This window comes from Cottoperca gobio, chromosome 5 (assembly GCF_900634415.1).
Source record: "Cottoperca gobio chromosome 5, fCotGob3.1, whole genome shotgun sequence".
Classification (NCBI taxonomy): Eukaryota; Metazoa; Chordata; class Actinopteri; order Perciformes; family Bovichtidae; genus Cottoperca; species Cottoperca gobio.
The window spans coordinates 8,749,193-8,766,699 of record NC_041359.1 but is presented as its reverse complement, the minus strand read 5'-3'; the positions used below and the strand labels follow the sequence as shown (position 1 = coordinate 8,766,699).

The 17,507-nt window shown below is 41.0% G+C and overlaps 1 protein-coding gene across 1 annotated transcript in view; it reads right to left on the bottom strand.

Annotated features, from left to right (window-relative positions):
• The window catches only part of magi1b (membrane associated guanylate kinase, WW and PDZ domain containing 1b), a 135,017-nt gene extending 118,141 nt beyond the window's left edge, over positions 1-16,876 (bottom strand). Inside the window, 1 exon segment of the mRNA XM_029430826.1 lies at positions 16,015-16,876. Within this exon segment, the coding sequence (XP_029286686.1) occupies positions 16,015-16,312 (298 nt within the window). The 5' untranslated portion in view covers positions 16,313-16,876.
• Between the last annotated feature and the right edge of the window lie 631 nt (positions 16,877-17,507).

Below are 17,507 nucleotides of genomic sequence, written 5' to 3'. Positions count from 1 at the left end.
GTATGTCAGTGATAAACATACACATAATTTGCCTCTATCAGACCTACTTCGTCCTCTGTCTGTCATTCATTCAATACAAACTGAGTGATGGCGCTGTGGTTGACTGAGGCTGTGGTGCTGAGCGCTTTTTCCAGTCAGGTGGACTGAAATACCTCGCTGTACAGCTGGCGCTTAGCAGGGCAGAAACAAGGGAGGGAAACGGACCAGATGAGCAGGTACACACACACACACACACAAAAAAAATAAAACACAAATCTAGCTTGCCTTCTTGTGTCTGCTCTAATTCATTGGAGTGTCAGGCAGATGGGGAAACGTGTTGTGTAGTGTGTGTGTGTGTAGTGTGTGTGTGTGTGTGTGTGTGTGTGTGTGTGTGTGTGTGTGTGTGTGTGTGTGTGTGTGTGTGTGTGTGTGTGTGCGCCTTCTAGCTGCCAAAAAGACAGCGTAGAGTGTAAGCCAGGATCACAGTTTGGATGGGCGATTTCCCCCACATTTCCTGGGCCACATTTAGGCACACACACTTTTTCTATCTCGCTAAGGTCACTGACACCATGAACTATGAACGCCTAATGGCTAGAACTCTACAATGATTATACCAGCATGGCTATATCTGTAGACATTAAATAACAATCTTTCATTGAGAACAATGTCATGTAGCTAAGGCACATGTGTTAATGACAAAAATATTGCCTAGGGTTGACATTTCATAGCAAACAGAAGCTGAACAGATCCACTACTGACTAACATCCAGCAAACACACAATCGCCTGTGGAAAACTGTATCAAAATATAGAGCCGGTCTATGTTTAGAGCGACAATACAAAGTCACTTTTATGACCTTGTTTGTGCCTTTTGGCGCACAATGATTTGGGGAACAGTAAAGAGCTGTATTTAGACCACACACAAGCACGTATGCCAGCACACACACACACACACACACACACACACACACACACACTCTAAATACTTAAAATGCTGCTCTTGAACTCTCAAAAAGTAAATTTGAGATTCACTTAGATCTTTCACTTACAGTTTACATTAAGTACAGCCTGGATTTGTTATATGAGTATTTCCATCTTTGTAAATGTAGATACAATGGTAACTTAAGTGATAATTACACCACATTGTTAATGCTTTATAAAAATATTCCCACATGTATAATGACTGACTCATCAGTTTGTCATGATAATCTTTTGGCCTTCTCTCTTCTGCATGCCGTAGATTAGTAGAAGCTGGGACTGAAGAGCAGCCAGCCTATAGCTTATCTAAGAGGGCAAAGGGCACTGATGAATTCACTTCCTAGGGCTTTCTGGTAAGACTGCATGTTTCTATCCACAACTGAGAGGACTGGAAGGAGGCTAGTACTACCGTAGACAATCTGAATGAAGTAGTATAAGGTTATAAGGTATAATATTATCAACCTCCTTTGAATTTAGGGCTGCAACTAAGAATGATTAATCAATTTATTGTTTGGTCCATAAAAGTATAGTATTTATCCCAAACACTTAAAGTCCAAGGTGCTGTCCACAACGGTTTTGTCTTGTCTGACCAACAGTTTTAAAGCCAAAAATGTCAATGTATGTATCAATGTAAGACAAATTGTCACATTTGGGAAGCTGGAACTAGAAAATGTTTGGTATGTTTGCTTGAATAATGGCCTGAAGGATAAATCGGTTATCAAAACAGCTGCAGATCAATCAATTCATGTACTAATTGTTGCAGCTCTGTTTGTATTTATATCACAGTAAAGGGATGGATAAGCTCTATAATATTAATAGATCTGAATGCTTGAGTTGATTTTTTTATCAACCTAGATAAGACCGTTATCAGGATCAAACCTCCAGGATATCTTAACTATAACTTATTGAACTTTGAATCGACCGGAACGGATTTCAATAATTCTGTATTTCATATCCATCTTTCTACAAGATAACACATGTGTACAACCCACCAATGAGGGGCTCAACTCCCACCAGATGTGAACAACAATGCTGCTGTACCTTGCCGTCTGTGCAGAGAGACAGCAGGAATGTGGTCTGTCCGTACTCAGACAGCTAAACAAAGTTATCTGGCTGAAACATCATGAGACTAAAAGCTTCTGCACTGTTTATCTACTGCTTTCCAAGTCTGTGTGTGTGTGTGTGTGTGTGTGTCCGGGGATATTTTTATTTAGTAATCAGCCAAGCCCCTCGAGATGACCGGCGTCTTGGGATTTAGGACCACGTTGCCGTGACAACCAAAAGGTCACCTGACACCAATCACCTCCGACATCAAGTTTACACTCTCCAGATGAACAGAGGGGATAAGAGTGAGGGGTAGAGAGCGGTCGAGTGTGGTATTTAACCAGGGTAAAGACACATCGGCCCGCACTGTCGAGAGATAATCAATCTCTTTTAAGTGCCAGCTGCAGAGAATACGCAGTTTGGACTCTTTAAACTGGGTAAGACAATTCAAATATTGAGCCCGGAGAGGTTTCAGTGGCTCTGGGGATTTTGCATTTACCAGTGAGGAAACAAGGGCGCAGTGAAAACAGAGAGGCATGTGGGTGTGGTCAGATTTCCAGGAAGCACAGCAACCTCTTATCTCTCATCTTTATCCCGCCCTCATGATGCGTTCTGACACTGAGCGCCGCCCAGTGCACCTGCTGACAGGTGCAGCGGAGGTATGCCGTAGTTTCACCCAAACCTGTCCGACTGGATCAGCAAGTGTCAAAACACACGTCACAAATATACACACACACACACACACACACACCGGAAGATATGATATAACTGCTTTCTCAGATTAATCAGTGGTCATTAACTATAACTCAATCAGGAAATTGCTTACAAATTGCATCTCAATTAATGAACAAAACCTTTGCGTCAATTCAAGTCCACATCTAACAATTAAGAAATGCTTTTTTGCACTACAGAGTACACATGCGTGTGCTCCTTTGGCTGTAACAATGCAGACAACTGAACTCAAACCATTCCCCCATTTTTACAAATGTTGCCCTTCTGTTGTAAACAACTTATAAAGAATGCTTGAAACTGACATGCCCCTGTGCTGTTAACCGACAGCAAATCACAGACTTGACGATAAACAGCCAACCAGCCCTGACTGGCTATATTGGATTCCAAGCATTCCTACCAAAAGGACAATGAACCGGCTGGGGCTGCATGGAGCTAATAAACACAGACTCACTGGCAGCATGGGTGGGGTATTTATACTGCAGGTTACCGTTTGTCTTACATTCTTTGGAAAACAATATGGAGAATATTAGAGCTTAGATTCTTCTAGAAAGGTTAGGGTTATTTTACACCGATAGTTTCACAGTGGCAGTGAAGGGAGAAATTCACTTTGTTTAAGGTAACTGTGCCTTTAAATGTTCTGAGGAGATGAGGCAGCTAGTATTGACCAATGAGTTTGTGGCTTATTGGTAGAGAGGGTGAGGTCAAACAAGAATAATAAACCAAACAAATATATGCCTTGCATCATTTTATTATCTTCAAAGAAACAAACGGATGGCAGGAGTCAAGTTTCAGATGATGACTGCTTTATAAGCACAGTCACCAACACACATCTGATAAGTGAAACACAACCCTGCTAAACGTTTTATTACACCGAAACCTGTCAGACTGCTCAACATTCAAAACAGTGTCCCAACCATGTTCCGTACAAAGCAGGAAAAGCCAGAGTACCTCTGCATATCAACCAGAACAAAGAGCAACGTGGACAAAGGCGACACAATGGATTGAGGAAGTGACACACAGGAATTAGGGTGGGAGCAACAGAGAGTCAGAGATAGGGAAAATGGATCGAAAGGAAAGCTAAAAAAACAAAAAAAAAAAGCCCCCTTCAAAAAGGAGACAAGAACTCAACAGCAGAGCTCAGTAACATATGACAATGCTGAAAATGACTCCTCTTATCGCAGTTCATTCCCACTCCAGCTGCTTACTGTGATAACATTGTTTAAAAGTGTGTGGCGCTTTCTGTGGCCCTCAAGAGTCTTGAGCCCAACACAAGTCAATACTTGTAATAAACTCACAACAGTATCTCCAGCTACGAGAAGACAACTTCAAACAGGCCTGCGATGTGCACTGCTAAAAAAAATAAAACAGTGTGACAGAAAGAGAGTACTACTTGTCCACTGTGACTCAGCAAGCATCTAGGCCACAATCCAGTTCCAAATGTCCCCTTATCAGCCCATTTCCATCAAAAAGAATAGAAATCAACCGCCCCTGAAAAGAAACAGTGCGTTTGTGAGCACTCAGATCCTAAGAGCCCCACAGGGAAATTAGATTTCTTGTCTAATTTATGAGCTCTGGAGCACGGTAGAGCTTGAGGTCATGGAGCGACGTCTGTGTTCGACAGCAATCTTCTGCCTGTTTGCGCCAATGAGCTTTTAAGAAAATAGGTGATTCTTTAAGTGTTAAACAGATTGGTGCAATACATCATCGGTACAGGAACTGTCATTTCATGGTAAAGTGCATTGAGTGGGAACATCAAAAGAGAGGGGGGGGGCATCATTTAAAGAGGCGTGCTGATGTTGCACATTACTTTTACAATGTTGCAGTTGGTTAAGCTAGGGAGATTCAATTCCACAAGCAAAGAAGAAAGATGCATTCTGTTCGACCATCAGTGTGGCCCTCATTCGCAGCACACGGTCAGATTTGATAGGCTTTCTGCAATCACAGTTGTATAAAATAGCCACATCTTATCTTCAGTGCAATGTCAGGTAGGTAAGAGAGCAGGGGTCTTAAACATGCGGCCAAAACCGGCCCGCGGGATGACTTTGCAAAGTGTGAAAATTAGTTGTTTTGATCAGAAAGTAAAAGACTTTGTAGATACACTGATGTGTAAGTTGTAACGCATGTGCAAATGATAAACTTCCAGAGAGTCTCTGGGCCATTGTATACTTCTATAAATCCAGCAGACAGAAGAGTTTTTAGGCAAGATGCAGCAGCATTTGCTTGATTGTGAGCCATACCAGGGTCTATAAAATAACTCAGTGACACACCGCAGACACCTGAGAGACTAAAATACTCATCTTGGCCAGCTCCCGCTATGTAAACAGAGCATTCCAGAACAGTACAGAGTGCAGGGAGACAGTGTTGTGTGCATGTGTGTGTGTCCCTGCATGCAAATTTAAGAATATATCTGGATTCAATAAGCTTATGTTTATTCTAAGGGCATGGATTATGCATTTAACTTTACATGTTGAGTGTATGTCTGCCTGTGTGTGCGTGTGATAGTAGTGTGGTATTACCAAGTGACAAATGGCATTCAGACCCAGCCGACACTATACTGCACACACACACAACTAAAGATCACATGATGCCTACATGAAAGCCTTGCAAATAGCATCAACAGTACACTATGTGTGGTAAACCTGACCTCAGCTTCACAACGCCATGTGCTGCTGAGCAGTCATTAGATAAACTGAAAATACAGGCATGATGACAAAGCCTGGAGGGTCTGTGTCAAGTCATAATCCTGCTGTATGCCACTATATCCATATGGGTATCAGATTAGACTTGTCAGGGTGGCCACTACTGGTGGTCACAGTCTCTCACACACACACACACACACACACACACACACACACACACACACACACACACACACACACACACACACACACACACACACGGAAGACTAGTGACCACTCTGTGAAACTAATGAGGATATAAATAAAGAATAAAGTACAGCCTTTCTGAATAGGAAAGTATACATTTTTGTGAGGCCTCTGTTTTACCTTCAAAGCCCATCGTGGCTGGCTTCGGAAATTGTTTACAAAATGTATAATGAGAAATGGGTGATTCTAAAATAACAAAACTTGAGAATAAAGCCAAGCTTGTTTGTCTTATAACATTTGGTCACTGCAGTGCAATAAAGCAATTTAAGTCAGTAACACCACCAGTATTTCATTGTGTCAAGTCTATATAAAATCAGAGATGGAAAGAAACTAAACTGGAAACATACTGCAACAAAACATATCATAAAATACATTTTAGAGGGATACTGCAACAAAACTGTAATTGTGTTGTAGCGAAACCACAACAGATTAGAATTGAGTCATTGAGTACTATACAGTACTGACAAGATAACACAGGAAAAGCCGCATTAAGCCTCTCTGCTGTCTGCAGATTGTAAATTGGTTAAATTGGATGTTGCATTTGTTTGGCTGGTATGTCATATACAGTAGAATGAATTATCAAAGAAAATGGACTTCTTTCTTGTAGGGCTGCGGAATATATAGATATTATATCAATACTGTGATATTAGACAAGATATTTTGGATATTGTAATATGGAATAAGTGTCTTTTCCTGGTTTTAAAGGTTGCATCTTTCTGAACTTACCGGACTATTCAAGATGCTCTATTACTTGCCTTTACCCACTTAATCTTATATCCACATCACTAATTATTTCTCATAGTGGAAATATTTTGTGAAAAGCACCGATAATCCACCCTACATTATTGTTACAATATCAATATTGAGGTATTGATAAATAAAATATCAAGATATTTGATTTCCTGCATAAATCGCCCAGCCCTTCTTTCCATGCAAGTTAACATTTCCACAGAATATTGCAAAAGAATGTTCTTTACAGCAACTGCTGTTAGAGGGAGTTCAAATCTAAAGTGGATTAAACCCAATGTCAAATTCATTGAGGAGGGGGACGTGAAAATAAGAGAGAGTCGAGGTGAAGATGTACAATACCTTCTTCTTAAAAGAGGAGGATTATCATAATCATGTGAAAATGTGGGGAAATTTACATATAGAGTTAACTGCTGCAGCTGTAATACTGACTTGAACTTCCAAGATCTATCACAAGGTACATTTAGCAGCTTTGATTAAATAAAATAAAGAGCGGTACAGTGGCTGTAGTACTGCGAGACAGACTGACAGAGAGAAACCGCTGTGCAAATTCATATAACAAATATCTTATTTCTTACTCCTGCTGTCATTGACATATAGAGTTGTGGAGTTGTCACATAAACAGACGTCATTGAAAAGACGAGACTTTAACATCTGTGACTGATGCCAACAGTGAAGAGAGAAGGTGGACACCAGTGACCTCTTAATTAAGACTCAATCCTCTCCCTGTCTTTGCTAATTAGTCTCTACTTGTCTAATTAAGATTCTATCAGCAGTCTGTCGCATTTCCCTCACTGTACTGGATTAATGAAGCTTGTACAGTAAATGATGAGTGTATGGACGGCTTCTGCCTGTGCAAAATGAGGACAAAGTTTCTCTATTCTAGTTTTCATATCTGACCTTTAAGTGCTCATATGCATGCTGACCTTTATGCTCCACTATCAAAGCGCACAAATGCACACAGTGGGACAACTTTGTGTTGGCATGGTACAATCAAAGCACCTGTCTCAGAGAACTTTGCTTTTAAAGGCTGTTAGCAACCACTTAGATTTGGGTGAGATAAATTTACCAAATAATTTGTCTCATTTAGAACTTGTGGCCCTGATTATCCGTGTCAAACAGTCATTGCGGAGGTGGTAGCTTTACCTGCATTTTAATTTAATTGAAACCATGTGCGATAAACTGATATTACTGTATAACTGGCTTATATAATAATATAATATAATATAATAATTGATAATCATTCTATATACAATGCACAGAACTATTCTCCTCCCCGTTTTGCATCTAGCTTACTTGTATTGTTCTTTTCTGCCGCAAATGAGTATACACCACTCCTCCTTCTCAAATGACATTTCAGCACAATCAATAATTTAAGTCAAAAACTAAAGTCATGTTCTGTATTTTTTAATGACCAAAGAGCATAGCAAAAGTTAAGGATATTTTGTATGTGGTGTATTGAATCATTAAGTGTGTGTACCGCTAAGTTGAAGAGGAATGAAACTACAGGAAAACAACAGACTTTAATGTGAGTGATACAGGGATCTGTGCTGATTGAGTCATGCGGTGAACGCCAAGCTTTAGGGGACACACAAGCACAGCTGATGCACAGTCATCACGGAGAGCCACGCGGTCCGAACTAGGGACATCAGATAGCTGCAATAGCTGGAAGACACAGTGTCACTTGGCCCTTAGCTGCTAAGCACTGGGAAGCCACCTGCAAGCTGATGACACAACCATATCTCCCCTGTCATCATAAGAGATTGCCAAAGCCATTTGGTGTCCTGAAGGCTCCCAACTAACCGCAGCACACGCATGCTTTCTCAATCAATGAAGCCTCAGCGCTGGTCACCAACACACAGGCTGATATTTCCAGATGGAAGAACTGCAGGCACCTTTTTAACAGTGCACTCACCATCTACGTACAAACTCCACAAACCAAAGAAGATCAAATATTTTTTGGTTTTCCATGTGCTGGTAAGGAAAACAGATTGTGTTACCTTTGGACAGGACAAGACTTCAGCTTTTATGCTAAGCTAACTGGCCGCTAGCTCCAGCTACTTATTTATTGTACAGATGTGAGATAAGAATCAATCTTTCATCTAACTCCCGAATAAAAGCGAAAAGTCTTCCCCAAAATGTTCAAGAGCAAAAGTGCCTCACTGACTACATGTGAATCAATTACTAAAATACTTCAAGGAAGAACGCCACCACTGTCACAACAACAGATCACAGCAGTGGTCATTTGCTCACCACAAACCTTAACACATGTTAAATGTTAATATGTTTTCCTTACTTCAACTCTTTCTCAGCTAATTATGTTACCCATAATCCAGCTCACTCTGCCTTCACAGTGACTACCACCCACAAAAAGCTGTCTTCAATGCTTTGCCACACACACCGTCATCCATAACTGCTGTGAAGTGACCTGTTGGAACGATTATTTTCATTAGGACTTAGGGCAGGAAAAGGACAGGGGAGGGGGGGGGGACTCATTTAGAATGGCCCTTAATAACAATTCCCATACTCATACGACAATGAGTGTGGAGAGAATAGAAAGGGGAGAGATAAAGAGAGCATACCAGATGAATAGAGCGAAGAAAGATGAGGAGGCGGAATAAGGCAGAGTGGTTCAACGAGGCATTGTTCTGTGCTCCATAATTGCCGCTGCAGGAAGACCCCGGGAGTTTGGGCCTGTGTGTGTGCTCACTGCCGCGGACAAACAGACAGACTCGTGGCTAAATCCTCTTAATCAGGGCTAGACTGTTCTCTAAACCTGAAGATACCCACTTGTTTTGTCTGCGTGTGCACACGATTGTGCGCGAGTAAGCTTCCCAAAGACTTTACATTAATGGGATTTGTGTAAACAGACCCCAAGGACTAAACCAGAACTTAATTAAAAAGGTAAAGAAAAGGCCTTTATATCTCAAGGAGCTTGAGATATCAAGTTTAGATTTTCATGGTGCAACCACGACTAGAAAAATGACAAGCTGATGCTTAGCTTCAACGACAGCAAATGTAATTCATGTAAGCTTCCAATTGTCTGTATACCATCTTCTGTCTCAAGAAGTCAAACACGATATTACAAATATATGAGGTGGAGTTGAAAATGCACAAGTACTTAACTTTTTTTTGTGGAGAAGTTTAGTCCCTGCTGAATTAAAACTTGTCAAGAGACTAGCAGCATTTTTATTGAGCGCACTTGCTACTGGGTCTAGTCCTCGCCATATTAACCCACCAATCCCATCACTTTGCGTCTCTGCCCGCTACAGGCATAACCATATCTCATCTCAGTTTAACAGCAGCAGAGCTGACAGAAAGACTCGGCCATGTCGGTCTCCCTAGCACGCAAACGGGCATGCACACATGCACACACAGCACTACTATCTGCTGGCATAGGATCCCGTTCATGACTTAACACAGGACACAGAGCAGAACTGACTACGTTCAATCATTGAAAGGACTTTGTACTGCACAGGAAAGGCTGGCAGAGAGACTGACGCGTTGAAAGTGGTTGGTGTCTCGGTACAACCCCTCAGATACTGACTTCACATTTGCCACATTTACTGTTGAGAAGGTTGCTCTGGTTCTGATTGGCTGGTTGAAAAACAGGCTATAAACCTGGAAAGGTCTTGGTGCTGTAAAGTTTGAAAAAAGGAACGCAACACCCTGTTATAGCTTGAACACACCCACTTCACAAATTCCAAAAATGCATTCAAAACACAGACACACCAAGATGTTGGTTTAGAGCCGTTTGAACCGTACCTTAGTTTAGCAAAGGCTTTAACAGAGGACAGTGACAGAATAGGGGATGTGAGTGAGTGGTAGGGACACAACACTGTAAACTACTACATTACTGGTAAAAGTAGTAGTTCTACTAGGAGGGGACGGACGGGTTGTAATTCAGGGGCGTGGTGTTCCAGGAGAAATCATAGAATTTTCACAGATTCGGATAATTAATTAATTTCATTTACTTGCATTACTCTTTAATGCAAAAAACAAATGTTTTCAGCCTCTCAAATATGGAGATTATCTACCTCCCTCTGTTTTATGCCATATTAAAGTGAATATTTTGGAGTTTTTAACTGAAAACAAGACATTTAAAAACTTCACCTTGGACTTTGAGGGACATTTTTCACTATTTTCAGACATTTTATAGATTAAACATTTAATCAAAAAATAATCTGCAGATTAATAGATAATGTAATCAATCCTTAGTTGCAGCCCAAGTGGATTTAGTGTTAAATTACTTTTTAAGCAACTGAAACACGCATATTTTCAGGATCTTAACTCTTCATTAAAAAAACTTTGATAAAGACATTCAGCTGCTCTGAAACTGAAGGCTAGTTTCACTAACAGTGAGTTGAGCATTATTGAACCTCCCAGATGGGGGATTATGTTAACCAAGCAGTGGGATTGAGAGTGTGGGAATAAGTGACGGCATTTTGAGTAGATTTGTCAACTCATCCTACACTTTGGCTCGTTACCTTAGGTACTGAACCAAAGCAGCCCGATATGAAGCTTAGAGCTCTAATCTCTCTGTGTGTTCTGACACTCATAAGGAGCTCAGCATGTCATGGTTAGGGTTACAGCTGCCTTTTACATATATGTAGAGGCTGTGATTTCAAGTGTAGACAAGAGTAAAGGTAATTCAGAATGTACTCAAGTAATGTGTAAAGATCTAACAAACTGTTTCTCTTTGGCCCTAATGTTCCTTGGTATTCTGGACTTTTAGAAACCGTGTCTAAATCTAGACACATTCCTCAGAAATACACACTCCTCTACTGTGCATGTATACAATTTGAGGACACTGGATAACAGCAGTCTTCAAAGGGAAGTAAAGGAAAGGGAACTGCCTCCCCCCGCTAAGCTCACTATCATAAATTAGTTGACCTTTCTCTTCCTCTGACACAGTGTGTAACCGCAAGTGCCAAGTGTGACCAATTCCCATTCACACTCAATACAACAAACCTACACTTGAGCTAATTAGGAAAAGAAAGACTATTGTTCAGCAAACAAGAGGAAAGACTGCGCACATGTGCATATGTACCTCTTTAGTGGGATTACAAAAAAGTGCTGCATTAGTGAGACAGCATTTCATGGTCTCACTGAAGCTCTGCATTTAAATACAGTGGAGGGACACTCAAGTTACCAATTATATAGACTCTATATAGTTGGTAACTGAGTGTCCCTCCACTGTATTTAAATGCAGAGCTTTAGCTGAGCATCGACACACATAAACACAAATTCAGCTCAAAATAGATGCTTATACTGTACAAATGTGACTTTTATCGCTCCCTCTTTCTCACTCTCATACCCACACCCACCCACACACACATAGATATAAACACACACCCTGAAATTGAAGCCAGAGACCTTTCCTAAAGCCTGCTATGAGGGAGGAAGTGAAAATTCCACCGCTGTCAGTGAATACAAAGGTGGAAGAGCGGTTGGGGCGCGGAGCGGTGTCCAACTTCCTGCTGAGAGAAAGGAAATAAACACTTCAATATGCAGTGCCTGCCAGAAACACTCACACATACACACATGAGCTTGGAGTTAACGCAGTAACACGGTGTTGTAAATTTGAGCAGCCCTGGTTAGCGACTCGCACCTCCATTATGGAAGAGGAAATATTTTCTGCTTACAGAAATGTATAGCTAGTGAGGCCTCGTTCATCACACCGACTCCATAATATCATGCAGCATGGGAAGAAATACACTCTTCAGAAGCGGTTTTTCAATTCCTGATTGGTCTGGGAGAGCGACGGTGGGTTATACGTGAAGGGGATTCAAATTTCTAGTGCGCGTGTAAGAGTGTGGTCACATGCAGCAAATCCTGTTGACCGGGGAAACCACACACAGCATGCCTCCTGCCTGGGGAAACCCATGAACTTTGGGCCACTGTGCCATTTTTCATGTCTGGAAAATATACACAGACTAGTTTTACAGTCCTTGTTAAGACCTTTGTTGGCTACAATCCCTAGCCCTGACACACCCAAACCTAATCCTTTAATTTTATTACAATTCTATGCTGAGGTCAAATAGTCTTTCTTGACTAGAGGTTCCTCACAGAGTGAAATGACACACCAAACATGTGTACTAGCACCAAAGAGAGCATGCCACTAATCGGCTCTCAATCTGAAACCTCTGTTGTGATTGTGCACCGCTGTGTGTGTTATCGGTGTTACACAGTGATCGTTTTGTGAAGCACTAGGTCATCCTCTCAAGAAGATTATCCATAAAAAAGTTGCAGTATTTATCAGATTGACAATCATTATGTGAATTTCTGTTTGCAAACACGGAACACTGTCATTGTCATTATAGTATTATTGAAGTGCATTAGGACAGGGTTTAAAAAGGGTGAGGAGTGAGAGTTCATGTCTGTATTTGAATGTAATAGTCCATATTTACATAATCTTGTTATTTTTCCCACAACTTCTGCCCAATCAATACACAGTGAAGTGGACTTCTCATGGCTTTGACTCAGTGTGTGTGTGCCTGGTACTTTTTCACCAATACCCAAAGCAAACAATACAATCTCTGCGGCAGAACTGGTTAGAGCCTTTTATCAGCTCAGTGTGGAAGTGCCCCTGTGTTGTACGTGTGTGTTCTCACAGGTCTGAATAGAGTGCTGAAGGTCCCGACCTAACACTTTTCAACAAGTCTCTTTATACTGTTGGCATTCAACAGCAGCAAATGCTTTGTGACTGCCAGTGAGCCAAGACACTGCAGCAGTACCTCTCCAGACATCCCACTTGATTAAAGTGAGAAAATGGCACAAGCTCTGGGTAAAATTAGGTCACTTAGATTTTACAGATGGCCCTTGTTGCAAAGCATATTTTCCCAATTAAGGCTGATTAGGGAGGGAAATTCCCAGACAGCGTGAATTATTAAAAACTTGAAATGGATTCTGATCATGTGACGTTGTATGGCGGTGACACCCGACATCCCCAGATGGTTCCTGGAAAAAGGGGGCGCTGGGAGATTGTGATTGGTTCAAAGTGAGTTTCCTTCTATTGTCTAAAGTCATTACAAACTGCAGAAAGGATGGGGGGTGCCCACATTATCAAACCTGACTGATGCTAGACCTGGAATTAAAAAATGTGGAATTCCCCCTGGTGATTCCCTCAAAATTACTAACATGAGTGATGAATAAAATGGCCAGAGAGTTTTCTATTTCTATATATATGCTCCACAATAAGGAACGCTTATAAATCCAGCACTTAAAGACAGGCACACTTTTTTTCTTTTTAAAGATGTCCACCACTTGGCAATATGATTTGTTTACCGTGGTTTTCTCCTGCAGCAAGAGTTGTCAGTACACACTACCTCTGCAGTTACTGAATGGGAGAAGGTGAGCTACCCACAGCACCCGTCAGTTAAGATTCACTAGGAAACTAGTAAACAAATACTTGGCTCTGAGAGAACAAATATACAGATCTCCTAGGAAATTCAAAGTATCCGACAATGAGTGTTTTTAATGATCACTTTTAAAATAATAAAATAAAGACCAGCACTTTCCTGATTCAACCGCACAGATGTTCTGACTTTACACCTCTAGAGATTAGACCTCCTCTCTAGACTGTGTGGGAGTTTACAGACTGAGATTGAGTGACATTTCCCTGCCTATCCTGTTAGTTTTGCTGCACTGATACCCCCATACACCCACATTAGTTTAGGTCCTTTTTCCACACATTTTAAAAAGCACAGGTGTAAACAATCTAATTAACGAGGGTGCTGCTTTTTTGCCTGATTGTTCAGTGTCAAGCCTCACTGGGTTACTTGAATACAACAGAGCCATCGTTAATGTTATTAGTAACACCTGTGCTTTTCCTGCAATGAAGAGTCCACATTTCTGCTGTGAAAATGGCCTACTGGTGACATCACATGATCACCAGTATAGCTCTGCCCATCTTCAACTCAAGTAAAGGTGTAATTACCAATAAGTGAAAACACCTGTGTGCAGGATCTTTTTATTTTTAACCTAACTTTATTGTGTTTGGCCTCATACTCAATAAGGGATCTTGCAAAGTTTCACAAAGTATTTGGAACTGTGTGACAAACACTTTTTGAGATTTAAGAACCAAAAAGTCTGATGCCCCTTTTTTTTTTTTTCAAACAAAGACTATCACGTGAATTGAGTGGTGAACAAACCAACGATCAGAAAGAAGGAACTAAATTAGAGCTGGACCATGTTTTCCATTAGCCTCAATGCTCCCCATCCCAAATAGTATATTTAAATGTTCAGTTGAAGGTTTTCTCCTTCACTTCACATTGATGCTGTTCATTTTGTTTCCTACTTTTTAAATTCACTGGAAGAATAGTGCATGCATTCCTCATGTTTTGTGCAAAACTGATGGCAAATACAATGCGGTGGCACAAAATGATATGCAGATTGAAGCTGCCCAACTTTCTAGTCTAGGAATACTGTCCTGAAATTAATGTGGTAGTACTTTGATGTTGAATTTTACATGTAGCACCTTTTAAAAAGCACGGTGCCACTTCTAAGCAGACCCTGCCGATATTGCTGCTAGCGTTCACAGGTTCTAAATATGTGAAATTGTCCTTGAAGAGGTGCTGCTCTTTTGTCTGTCTCTACAGGAAGTATGTTTGGCCCAGGCTGGCTCCGAGCATCCCTTCAGCAGTCTGCTTTGCCACACTGGGAGCCTGTCAGAGTGGCTCAGTGTCAGACTGCCCAGCCCTGCTGAGTCAAGCTGACCATGAACTAGCCAGACCAGCCACACTGGCCTTTTCTGTTGGGTGACTGATGTTGCATTCCTGTTAGGTGCTAGAGAAGTGTTCCCAGTCTAGCCTGTTTAAGAGACTCAACCGAAACTCATACATCTCAACAGATGACATAACCAACTAAAGAAAACCGGGCAAACTTAGACTTTGCTTATTACCTGCAGTTTAGTAGATTTCCTGTTAAAATTATTCATCACTACATGTATTTCATGCAAGTTTAGCCTAACTAGTCTAGCTTCATTATTTTAAAGTAATTGGATGAGTGAAACCTGTAAGGATGTGATTATTTCAGGTGTTAAATGTATTGTTTTCCATAAAATATTATGTCTAGTAAACTAAGATGCTGTAAACTGGCACATCATTGGTTTCTTAACATGTTAGTAATTTCAAAGGGTTGGTAAAGAAACAGAAAAAAGGGAAGCTGAATAAACAATGTTTGAGAACCTGTGTTGTTCCAATGCCCATAGGCCAGACAGGTGGCATTTTCTCTAATGTTGAAAAAAGTAGACACCAAGCGCCATTAAAGAATCTGTCCATTTACCGTGGCCTTGCTAATCGTCAGATGTACAATTGCACGACTTCTTGAAGTTTGTCACCCACTCTTCAGTTAGATAAACCTATATTTCGCCTGGAATAACTTATTTAAACATATTACCAACTTCAAGACTACACGCAGGACTCCTCTCTGGAAGTAAAGCCAAGTTAAACTTTCTTATTTTGATAAACAGTAATGTTTAATTGTACTTTCAATGTATGCCGAATTAAGGAGGGCTGCCTTTTGTATAAATGGAAGGCTTGGCTCATTTAAAAAAATCAACTCGTCATTTTTCATAAAGCCAAGCAACATTAAAGGCCAGAAGTTTGAACGGAGTTTGGCGTGTGCCGCTGCCTCTCCCACAGTTCTTACCTTGTCTGACAGTTTTCAACCTGACGGGACCTTTGCAGTTCTTTATCACTGTCTGTACGTCGTACAAGGGTAATCCCGAAATCGATAGATTTTCCACCTCCAGCAGCAGTTCTCCTTCATTTATTTTTCCAATTTTGTAAACCACGACATCCTCGTTAACTGGCCCGATGTAGGCAAACTCCCCGTTCTCCGCTCCGCCGCGCAGTGGCACATTCAAGTCACCACGGGCATCTTTAGAGACGGAGCACTCGTTCACTCTGGAGGTCCAGTGGTTTTTCTTTAGCACGGGCATAGACATAGTGAACCGTTATGAGCCGACACCAAAACTGTCGGGCTCTGCCACTGGGGTGAGAAATAGTCACAGCAGCAATGCCTTTCAAAAAGTAGACTTGTATCCGAGTGAAGCGCAGAAAACTTTCCTTCTCTTCCACAGAAACATGAGTGCCTCTGACAGTAATGTCCCACCGCTCTCCCGGGTGAGAAATCAAGCCATTCCTGTCGTCTCTGAAGTCACTTCTTGCTGTGATATTGTTTTCATCATTCACTGAACATCCCGGCAGTTTAATCAACGTTCATCGATGTCACCTTACATCTGCCACGGTTCCACTCACGTCTCGTGTCCACTTATTAAATCCTCTCGGTTGTTCTTATAAACTCACTTTAAATGGTGTTTCTTTCTTTTCTCCAGTTTACAGCGACGGCACTCTTTTATATCCGTATCAGAGCGTGACTTTATCGGTGGTTGACACCGTCCTCTACTCGTTTAACCAGGTCGGACGCTCTCGTGCAGTTAGCTGAATCTCATTACCTCTGCTGTGGCGCTGGGAATGTGTTGCTGTTCATGCTGCATTCAAGTGCTGTCGGAAGGTTCACAATAGGTTCGCATGAACGACCCAACAACTACTATCTGGGTACACTTTATGTTGAAATATGAAAATACTGTTTGTATAATATAAGTACAATTAATAGTGGTTGACAGTTACATAATCCCTCACGTTTCAAAATGTAAAAATGCAAAGGATGTATGTATAAAATATTAGTTTTTTAAAAATGTTACTTTATTAGTCAAATGTAAGACTCACATAGGCTAGTTGTAAACTGTTTCAAATTTTTTTGAACATTTACAATGTTAATGTAAAAGGAATTACATCCTATAGGCTATTTAAAAATGACAATATACATATAACTATTCTTTGAGTTTGAATATCGGAAATCGGAGTTGACAAAGAATACATGAAGGCAGCAATATTACAATGAGCGCATGCGTGCTGCTCCTGGCAGAAAGGGTTATCTTGGCTGTACTTTTTACATAAAAGTGCTTTTGGCTTCCCTAAATCAGAGACTGATGTCATTTCGTCTTTAGTTCAATCAATGCTAACTATTAAATTGAAATAAAGAGCTCATTAAAATTCACTCTTTCAATATGAAATGTATTGTGATGTGTTTGCCAGACTTTCCTATTTAGCCGTGCGTCTCTTTTGGGAGATTCTTTG